The sequence below is a fragment of the Durio zibethinus genome, chromosome 18 (assembly GCF_047325235.1).
Source record: "Durio zibethinus cultivar Kanyao isolate XHJ-2024 chromosome 18, ASM4732523v1, whole genome shotgun sequence".
NCBI lineage: Eukaryota > Viridiplantae > Streptophyta > Magnoliopsida > Malvales > Malvaceae > Durio > Durio zibethinus.
The window spans coordinates 19,896,218-19,906,727 of record NC_143179.1 but is presented as its reverse complement, the minus strand read 5'-3'; the positions used below and the strand labels follow the sequence as shown (position 1 = coordinate 19,906,727).

Here is a 10,510-nt window from a genome sequence, read left to right as displayed (position 1 = left end):
CTTGATAATTGGGAGCAATTTCTTCTACAAAATTGCCAAAGAAATGTCGAAATTAAGTTTGAAAACAAGTAAAAAACTTTGAAAATATACTGGGGTCCTCGAAATTATTATTAGCACTTGATTTTCGTCCATGCTGAGGAAGACCTCTTGATTATCCGGAATTGGGAGTGTCCAGTGTTGGCAGCTTTGAAAATAGCAAACGAAGCTGTTTTTACTAATCAAAGCCTCCTCATCTCAAAGAAGATTTTAAGATCATATGTAATACAATGAATGCAAAAATTGCAAAAGCTAAACAAAAACGTCTTGTTCATTGAGTAAAACTGAAGACTCTTGACTCCGTTCATTAAAAAAAGGTGATACATATGGAAGAAACCAAATTTCATGATTTGGGGATAAAGCTATGCCACTCCATTTTATACATTGTACATTAACTATTGGATGTCACAAATTTTTTTTTCTTTTCTAGCAAACTTAGTGGATCAACAAATCAGGAAAAGTGGAGGTGTTAGAGTGATTAGCAATAGGCTGCGGCCTTCTCTCTCTTTTTAGGCTTTCTATATAAAAAAGGAGAGTTTTATTCTCACATGGCTTAATTTCATAGCTTGCCACATCCAATTAGACTCAAAAAATTGAGTCAAATATTAGGGATCGAATCGATCTCAATCTTATAAAATTTAAAAAATAATTTGAGTTCAGTCTCAGAAATTTTCTTTTAAGATTTAAGTAAAGCATTTGATTATAGTTATCTGATGATAATATCGGGCCAATTGGTATGGAAACATACAGAATAATTTGACGCGTTGGCCGCTAAGAGATACAGTCGGGCAATGAACAAACACATTGATCCTATCAATTGGACTCCTCCAACATTTATTTTGTTATTTTTTTTCAAGTCTAATATTCATTTTATTGAGATTTCAGAGTGCAAAATGATAACTATGAGCGGTCCAAGGTTTTCCATTTTTCAGAAAACCAGACATATATAGAGAGAGATTTAATACATATGGGGACGTGAGTTCTAACCCCATCATCTCTTTTTTCTTGTAAGGGTTTTGTCCTCTTATGAACAAAAAAAAAAAATCTCTTAATATAAAACTATTTTTATCCAACTTAACCTACATGAGAAAATATTTTTGTTGAGATGTGCCCTACTCACATATATTTTAGTGCAAGCTATTAGAAAACTAATTAATATGAAGAAATGAAAGAAATATTTAGATCATAAACAGATATTTTTGGGTGATTATACATCTCTTAGATTATTGTGGACAGATTTTTGTATCTTTTTCTTTGTTTTTGGTTTTCTCAAATTGCAGGAAGAGGTACAGGGATCTTAATGTGTAACATTCTCTTTTGGGCAATGGTTTACCTTCATTACCAATCTAATTCTAGTCCAATTTAATTGGAAAAATATCTTTCAGTTGTGACTAACAACCAAAAAATAGAAACTTGTGAAACACAACTGGAATTTTCAAGAGCCCAGGTTCCCTCGAGGTTAGGGTCATTTTTAAACACAAACAAGACATCAGTTTCATCACCATCCTGATGTAAATGTATATATATATATATATATATTTATTTATAATTTGTTAGTATTAAAAATTTTAGCAAACCCCGAGACTAAATTCAATTGGTTCATTTAATAATCATAAAAAATTAAATTAAATAAATTTGAAATTCAAATCCTAAGATTTTCATTCTCTACCTTTGTCTCAAGCTGCCAACCTTCTAGGAATAAAAAAAAATAAGCACTAAAAGAGAAGAACGGTACATCAATTAAAAATTTTGTAGCTTTATTCTAATGGGAAAATAAAAGTCTAGCTCCAATATTTCCAAGCAATCCCCTTATTAATCAATCTATAGTCTTCGAGAAAAGGTGGAGAGGGGGCTTCAGCAACTACAAAAAGAATGAACCCAAAAACTGACCCCAACAGTTTTTATTTGTTGCTTAAGTGTAAACAAGCAAGAAACGAATTTCCACTATAAAAAGAATAAAAACCGTTTACTCCAACTCACCAACCCCTTTTCGTCCTTCTACGCTCAAACACAGCTTTTTCTTCCAAATCTGATCAAAACCAACTCCAGGAGAAGCACCCTGAGATTAATACAGGGTTGTAAATTTCCTGCATGGAGCCATCGGCAATGGCCAGACAGGCACAGATCAATCAGAAGTTAAATTATTCCAGGGTTGCTAAAGAGAATGATATGACGTTATGAGCTCTTATTTCTCAGAAGTATGGTATTGATTTCATGCAAAACTGTGATCTCCCTCCTCCTCTAAATGTCTTTACAGGGTTGGATAAGGTGGTAGCTTTGTCAAGGAGCAGCATGGGACGAGAGAATGATCAGATACGTAGAAATAAAGGTGAGCGTGAGAAGTTGGAGCTTTTGAAGGCGTTGAGATTGTCTCAGACGCGTGCAAGGAAAGCAGAAATGAAGGCAGCAGGCTTAGCTCAGGAAAAGGAACGTATATCGAATGCCTTTATGAAAGATACGTTGCAGCTTTTTGCTTATCGGCAGTGGGTGAGATTGCTTGAGATTCAAGTCTCAAAGCTGCAATCTCAATTACTAAAGTAAGAGAAACATTCTCGCCATTGTTGCGACAAACCCAAGGGGAAAAGATTGGTGCAAGAGGGAGTTGAGGGTGGAAATGGGGATGAGATGTCAGGGTTAGTTGCATTGGCACTTTGTCTTGGTATTGCTAGTGTGGGTTTTTCATTTGGTTGTAGATATTTATTTTGAATGATAATTAAAACTCTGTCAGCAGTCACAGCAAATTCTTTATCCAGAATCCAACAGCAAAAGCAGCAAAGATAGACCTGGTAAGTATATTCGTATAGTGTATATTATTATATTGTAAAATATACGTAATTTATATAATTATATTATATTTTATTCAAAAATTATATATCACAATGTGCCCACAAAAAAAATCCAATAATACATATATTTTTTGTTTTAGTTAAATCCACCTATAATTTTTAAAATTTTAAATCGTATTATTTTTATATTATCTTTGTCATCTCTGTCTCTATCGTTTTTTAAATTGTCAATAAAAAGTGTATATGATTGTGTTTTACTTTAATTGCTGCATACAAAATCGAAAATCAATAGAAAGCATAAAATCTGAATGACCAAATGGTCAGCTCGTTTCAATTGTGCTTGGCCAAAGGAAACAAAAGAAATTCTATCGTATAGCTTTTCATCTGTTTTTCTTCTTTTCTTGTCTGATAATAATCCCAGACATCCTTTTCTGCACATGACTTCTATAATGTAGAGGTTACAATAACATCTAAACAGACATGCAAGCATCAGAAGAATGTGAAATAGTTTAAAATCATTTATACGAGCCGGTATCTGCACCGGCTCCAACTAGTTAGGCATGCAAGATGTGTGTACAACCCTATCTATCTATTTATCTATCTATCTATCTACACACACACATTTGGCTCTATATACATGGATTATTGTAACAGAACAAACCTACACAAGTAAAATGTAAGAAATAGGATAAAATTAGATGATGGCCATGTGAAGAGCCATCAAATCGCCGTAACAATCATCATTGCTACTAAAGAACTGTAAACAGACGCAGTGAAAATAACAAAATAAATAAAAAAGCATTACATGGAATACATTTGCTACTGCTAAACCAGGATCTTTGGTATGATTAAGTTCCTTATTAGTGTGAAATTTTAAATTGAATAATAAATCAAAATTTCATTCCAAATTCAAAGCATTGTTGTTGTCCCAGCAGACCTAAATGAATTACCAACTCAAAACACCAGGACAGGAAAACAGACCTCCTTATATCTCGGATATGTCATTGGAAGGGCTATTGCTGGTTGACCTGACATCTGACCCATAAATATGCCCCATTTTTGCTCGTTTCGTTTCCAAGTATCTTTTGTTATCTTTAGTTATCAGGGTCAATAATGGAACCCTGCTGGCAATGGCCAAACCATAACCTTTAAGCCCAACATACTTTGCAGGATTGTTTGTCATCAGCCTCATTGTATGGACACCAAGATCTCGTAGTATCTGCAGCAAATAGAACCCTAAATTCAGCCATGTAACGATGCAAGCATGTGGAGTAAATTATCTTATATAATATTGGAAGTAGTCAGTATAATATATTGTAGACATTCAATTTGGTCTAGATCCGGATCAATTGAACCTGATCCAGATAAGATAAATTGGCCCTTTTTTATTTTTTATTTTTTTGGGTTATTTGTTCTGAATTTTATTTTAATTATTATTTTTTAATATAATTTTTATTTTAGAAGATAATTAAAAAAATAAAAAAAAATTACCGTAAATTGTGGCTGGTAGAATTGGAGTGGGATTCAATTTGTTGTTTTCTGGTAATCCTATTCAAAAATGAAATTGGGGTTAATAAAAAACTCTTCTGATTGAGCTTTATAAATATCCGTGGATCACATACACAAAAAAACATACACGAAAATACATAAAAACAGAAGCAAAAAAGTGTTTAGAAGGTACAGAAATAGTCTTAGGATTTTTAGGAATTTTTCAAGGATTTTTTTTGTTTTTTTTTTAATTTTCTAAAAAATTTTCAGATTTTGATCAAGTTTCCGACGCCATTTAAATTTTTCGACGTATTTTTTCAGTTTTCGACGTATTTTTTTAATTTTCGGTAGATCATTCAATAGGATTCTGGGATTTTTAGAGAAATGAGAGAAAAAAGGGGAAGAAAGAGAAGGAAGAAGAGAACTCTGATGAAAAAAGATCAATTTTAACTTTTTATACCCTTACAAAACGACGTCGTTTTAGCGTTAAAAAAACCCTAAGATCCGCGTGTTCTTATTGGGACCAACCCAACCCGCTTTTGGTCTACCCGTGTTCCAGCCAACCTTCAGGCGAGCGAAGCTAAGCTGAGTTCCCTAAGCCGCAAACTTTGAGCTGATCTTTGTGCTTGTAAGCCGAACTAGATTCTAGTTTCGAGCCGAACAGTTCTTTGGTTTTTTTATTTTATCTTATTTATTTATTTTATGTGTTTATTTATTTTTAGTATTTTTTGCATGATTAAATTTAAAATAAAAAAATAAAATTTAAAAATAAATATTTATTATCCAATGATGAAATTTATAAAAATTTCAAATGATAAATTTCTATAAAATTCTTAAGTAAGAAATTTTGTCTAAATTTGTCCCAAATGGTGAAATAATTTAGATAAAATTTCAATAATAATAATTAATATTTATTTTCAAACAAAAAAAATAATAAATAAAAAATATAAAAATTTTGGAATTAAATACAAATTATCCAATAATAAGATTCTTAAAAATTTCAAATGAAAAATTCTTAAGAAATCTCTAAGTGAAAAATTTTCTCTAAATTTGACAAAAATGATTGAATAATTTAGATAAAATTTCAATACAAGTAATTGTATTCTTTTTCAAATAAAATTTTGGTTGAAAATATATGATAATTAACCAATGATGAGATTTTTAAAAATTTCAAATGGTAAATTCTTAATAAATCTCTAGGTGAGAAATTTTCTTTAAATTTATCCCAAATGGTAAAATAATTTAAATGAAATTTCAATAAAAATAATTGTCATATTATTTTCTTTCTAAGAAAAATTTTTTTTAAATAAACCAAAATGATAAAAAAATTTAGAAATTTCGAAATTTTTTTTTTTTTAAATAGGCCCAAATGGTGAAAAATTTAAAAATTCAAAAAGAGAAAATATTTTCAATTTAACCCAAATGATGGAATAATTAGATATATTTTCAAAAAAAAAATAATAATAAATAAACATATTTTCGACGACAGAGCCTCTTCAAAAAATCAAATGGATTCTTGAATACTCTTGATGTGAGAAAATATTTTTTAAGAATTCTACCAGATTGATGAAAAATCTTAAGAATTATTTTTAATATTTAACATAAAAATTTAAAACCATTAGACTCAACACCTAAGGATAAATTTAAAATAAAATGATACCATCCTTTGGATGGGCATGTGAGGGTGCTATAACCTTTCTCACATGTAATCGAACTTTCGAACCCTATTTTGGTTTGTAGACCCGAACCTATTTTTTTAAGGACCCTTAGTCAAACTTAAGAGCTCCTTAAGGTAGCCAATCACAACTAGTTAAAAAAGATTGGTGATGATTCTATTTGTTAAATCTAGCTATAAATTTTTAGATCTATATGTTATGACACATATGCTGTATGTCTAAAGACATGGCCACACTAGGGATCTTCCTACAGCATGAAATACAATTTTACAGACTATGACAACATTCTAACATTACATTAAAGATCGTATAATTCCAAAAATGAATGGTGCCAATAGTTTCAATCGAATTAATTTGCCTTCATAGATTAGCTAAGCTATGATTTGACTTCAACCAAAGGGAGATTCATTATCCGATGCCTTTTGGAATATTAGAATATATAACGCAGGAGGTAACATGAGTGATTAATTGTGATGAATACAGAAACAATGCATAAATGATACCTAACAAATTGCTCATGGAAATTTACCTGTGCACCAATGCCATATTCCCGAGCATCAACAGGTAACCCCAGCTCCTCATTGACCTCAACCGTATCACGTCCATCATCTTGTAGGTTGTAAGCACGAAGCTTGTGACCCAAACCAATCCCTCTACCTTCATGTCCACGAAGATACACTAATACACCCTGCCCAGCTGTCTCAATTTGCTTCATTGCTAGTGCCAGCTGGTTCCCACAGTCACATCTGGCCGACCCAAATATGTCACCGGTGAGGCACTCAGAATGTACCCTCACAAGAATATCTTGGCCATCACCGATTTCACCCAGCATGTACCACAATCCGGTTAACGTCCTACTCCTATAGTCGCACACCTAGCCAGATTGATAAGTTTTCCCTTATTGCTAATGACACAACAAACGCTGCGTAGGTTCAAAAGCTCTTAGGAATTTCATCTTACTATGTATTTCTCTCTTTAAGCCTGTGTGCCTAATCCATTCACATGCAAAGTATTTTTCCAGACCTTACAAAATCCAAATAATAATTAAAAGTAATCCTACCAAAAACTACCGTCTAAGCTGCGATATCATCACTAAAATCACAAAAATGGCACTGTTGGGACAGAGGAAGATTCTGTGAGATCTGAGGTCTGTGAAAGGAAGTACATCATCTTGGATAACCAGCTGAACAACTCAAGTGATCGAGCAATAACATGCAACAGGACTCACAAATGCTGCCTGGAAGTATACGTGCCGAGCGGTGCTTTTATAAAGTATTGAAACATGTCTTATGACTAGCACACAAACCAGTGCAGATTAGCAGAGTTAAACACAAAAGGACCAACATCACATAAAGTCAGCAATAAAAGTGCATTGCTGAAGAGCAAGATAAACTCAATGTAGCTTCTAACAAAGTATCGAAGCACAAATTAATGCTGCAACATCAAGAATACCCTTGAATTCCCAGATTTCAAAACTGTTTGTCAAAAATTAGTGTTGCTTACTCAACATAAATAAGAAACAGATGAAGGTGGTGAGCATGCAGATGAAATGCTTACTTTAACCATCGCAATGTGCTCAATGCCATCTAGCAATGACCTATAACAGTATGCTTTAAATGGGCCCCACATTGTGGGTATCAATGCGGCAGCAGCCAGCTCCACCAGCCTATCTCTTTTCCTTCTATATCTGTCAATTATAGTAATATAAATTTCAGGAAATGGATCAATTTTGATAGTCAATAAATGGAAAAATGCAGATGAGTTCTGATGTCAAGGTTCCTTAGAAGTTATGTTGCCTATACCCAGATATAAAAGTTTGTCACCATTCCAACAAGGTTATATTCACCTACTCCTAAAAATTTTCCTTATATTTGGAGAGTCATTCCCTAATAAACTTGTCCACTTTGAGATGTTGAACATTTTTGCAACACTAATATTTCAAGATAAATAAAGAGTCAAAGTAACATAGACATACATAGTTGGAAGAACTTATAAAAACAAGCAACAATAATTGACTGTCAAGTGCCCTTTCCTTTTTATTTCTTTTCTTTTTTTTTTTTCCTCATTTTCTTGGGCTCATATCTATAGACCATTCCGAAAAGGAGCCGGAACAAAGGAAGGAAGTTTTACTAACTCTACGAGGTCAAACTTCTTTCTTCTCTCACAGTACATCTACGAGGTCAAACTTCTTTGTTCTCTCACAGTACATCTACGAGAACAGGCATGTGGTGGTATTAAGTAGCAGGTCCTAGTTTCCCTCTATAGACCATACCGAAAAGGAGCCGGAACAAAGGAAGGAAGTTTTACTAAGTCTACGAGGTCAAACTTCTTTCTTCTCTCACAGTACATCTACGAGAACAGGTATGTGGTGGTATTAAGTAGCAGGTCCTAGTTTCCCTTTTTTTTCTTCCCCCTTCCATGTAGGAGAGGGCAAACTGGGCAATTCAGTTTACAAAATAATTCACAAGACAAATATCTATCCTTTGGTTTGAGGAGATTTAAGGGTTAAGAAAAGTAATAAAACCCCTAACTTTAACAACACCAGCACTCTGAAAAAGGCTCTCAACAATATACCTGATTAGATCGGCGATAGAAATAATCTTCAATTTTTCTGCCTGTGCAAATTCACGAAGCTTTGGCAACCTAGCCATTGAGCCATCATTGTCCACAATCTCACATAAAACTGCCACAGGTTCTAGCCCAGCTAATACAGCAAGATCAACAGAAGCTTCAGTGTGCCCAGCTCTTTTCAGAACCCCTCCCTCCCTGTACTTCAGGGGAAAGATATGACCTGGGCGATTGAAATCTTCAGGTTTTGAATCTTTAGACGCCAAAGCCAGTACTGTTGCAGCCCTATCACGAGCAGAGACACCTGTTGTTGTACAATGCTTTGCATCCTAAATGAAACCAATGCAGTTGATCTCAAAACAAGGATACAGAATTTGAAATTAATTATAGAAGGAAAGCACAACACTGAAACAAGAATCCACCATTAGAAGAAAGTTCTTGGACTGTAATCAAAACTTGCTAGTTTAGACAAAAGGTGTAGCTTTCACATGTACTCTAAATCAAGCAGAGGACATACCACTGATACAGTGAATGCTGTACAAAGTTTCTCCTCATTCTCCTTCTGGGTTACCATTAATGGTAGCTCCAACCTCTCCAAGTTTTCAGTTTTCATGCTCACACAAACAATTCCAGTTCCATGCTTGACAATAAAGGCCATTGCCTCAGGAGTTGCCAATGATGCTGCCATTATCAGATCACCCTCATTTTCTCTATCTTCATCATCTACAACAATCACCAACTGCAAAATTTCCTCAATTAGCAGTGCAATAGTCCTTATAAAAGTCGGCCAAAAAAATCCTTATAAAAGATTATCAGACATATAACTAGGACAAAAACAAACCTTTCCTTGACGAATATCTTCAACGGCTTCCAGGATGGAAGCAAATCCCTCTGCAGGACGGTCCAGGTCGTATTCATCAGCAAAGAAACCACTAGTCATAGGAGTTATTTCGCCCGCAAGTGTCCCGAAACCAATAGCATCAGGTTGAATCTCAATCCCAGTTTGCTGACCAACAAGCTCATGGACAAAACCAGTCTTCCCAGGAACAACTCCATTACCATTAGAATAAGATAAGACATCCCCTTCTCCAGACACCAAAGCAGCTCTAACTTTACCAACACCCTTGAAACTCAAACCTGTCCTTCTTGTACAAATACTCGAAAACAAAACATCGTTGCACCCATTTGCTGTAATAATCGGATTCGCATCATTGTACTGTCTAAATAAAACAGAAGAAAAAAAATCAACCCGTGTTCTTAAACGACTAGAATTCTAGAAATAATAACATGGAAACACCTAAAGTAACATTTTTTAATTAAAAAAATTACAGATTAAGGATGATAAGAAAAATTTCGTAGAAAAAGGTTAAATTATGGGAGGCGGGAAAAGATTAAGGCTAAAAGGAAATAAAAATGAACTTACTGTAAACGGGAGAGAGGAATTGGGGAATAATTGAGATTGATGAAAGCCATTACTAATACGAAAGAAGTTTCAGCTTCATTGACCCATCATCGCCATCGCCACCGCCACGAAAAGCAAAAAGGGTGTCGAGACTCGATCGGGAGATAGAGAAGGGAAAGGCCCGTGTTTTGTGTGGATGATTCTAATTTTCAGCTGACGTGGCCTCCTCCTGGAATCAGAATTTTCGATAATTATTCGTTTCGCTTTTCGATTTCAGGTAGTGTCCTTTTCTTCTAAGTTCTGTTATATTATCACGTTTTAAGCACGTGCTTATGACTCCCTAATCCCGTTTTTTCGAAACATGATTAAAACATCCTAAAGTTAATATTTGATATGCTAATAATACTGATAATGCATCATTTTTATATACTATCAATCAATAATAAAATATACTTTATTTAATAAATAAATATTAAAATTTTAAATTTTTAATAATAAATATTAAAAATTTTATTTAAGATTAATTAATTATTAAAATTTTGTTCTCCTCTAAT

At 33.6% G+C, this 10,510-nt stretch overlaps 1 protein-coding gene and 1 pseudogene across 2 annotated transcripts; one reads left to right on the top strand and one right to left on the bottom strand.

Annotated features, from left to right (window-relative positions):
• Positions 1 to 1,734: 1,734 nt before the first annotated feature.
• Positions 1,735 to 2,825, top strand: LOC149513848 (uncharacterized; annotated as a pseudogene).
• A 681-nt stretch (positions 2,826 to 3,506) lies between these two features.
• LOC111300680 (bifunctional riboflavin biosynthesis protein RIBA 1, chloroplastic-like) lies at positions 3,507 to 10,214 on the bottom strand. 2 transcript variants are annotated; one of them, XM_089747827.1, is made up of 8 exons: positions 9,978 to 10,214; positions 9,396 to 9,774; positions 9,072 to 9,293; positions 8,561 to 8,883; positions 7,544 to 7,673; positions 6,516 to 6,860; positions 4,314 to 4,370; positions 3,903 to 4,041 (listed from the first exon to the last, which is right to left on the bottom strand). In XM_089747827.1, exons 1-7 carry the CDS (start codon positions 10,025 to 10,027, stop codon positions 4,347 to 4,349), a joined length of 1,473 nt encoding a protein of 490 aa, XP_089603953.1. In that variant the 5' UTR covers positions 10,028 to 10,214; the 3' UTR covers positions 3,903 to 4,041; positions 4,314 to 4,346. The 2 variants fall into 2 exon arrangements, with proteins under 2 accessions (XP_089603952.1, XP_089603953.1); XM_089747826.1 differs by lacking the exon at positions 4,314 to 4,370 and having other exon boundaries at positions 3,507 to 4,041; positions 9,978 to 10,212.
• Positions 10,215 to 10,510: the final 296 nt, after the last annotated feature.

What these genes read in the sequence shown, in the direction of transcription:
- LOC111300680 (XM_089747826.1), bottom strand. Translation starts at nt 10,027, where the DNA reads ATGGCTTTCATCAATCTCAATTATTCCCCAATTCCTCTCTCCCGTTTA. An exon ending in TCTATCGCCGATCTAATCAG is followed by an intron (nt 7,674 to 8,560) that starts GTATATTGTTGA and finishes TATAATTGACAG; the next exon opens with ATATAGAAGGAAAAGAGATA. An exon ending in AATATGGCATTGGTGCACAG is followed by an intron (nt 4,042 to 6,515) that starts GTAAATTTCCAT and finishes TATTTGCTGCAG; the next exon opens with ATACTACGAGATCTTGGTGT.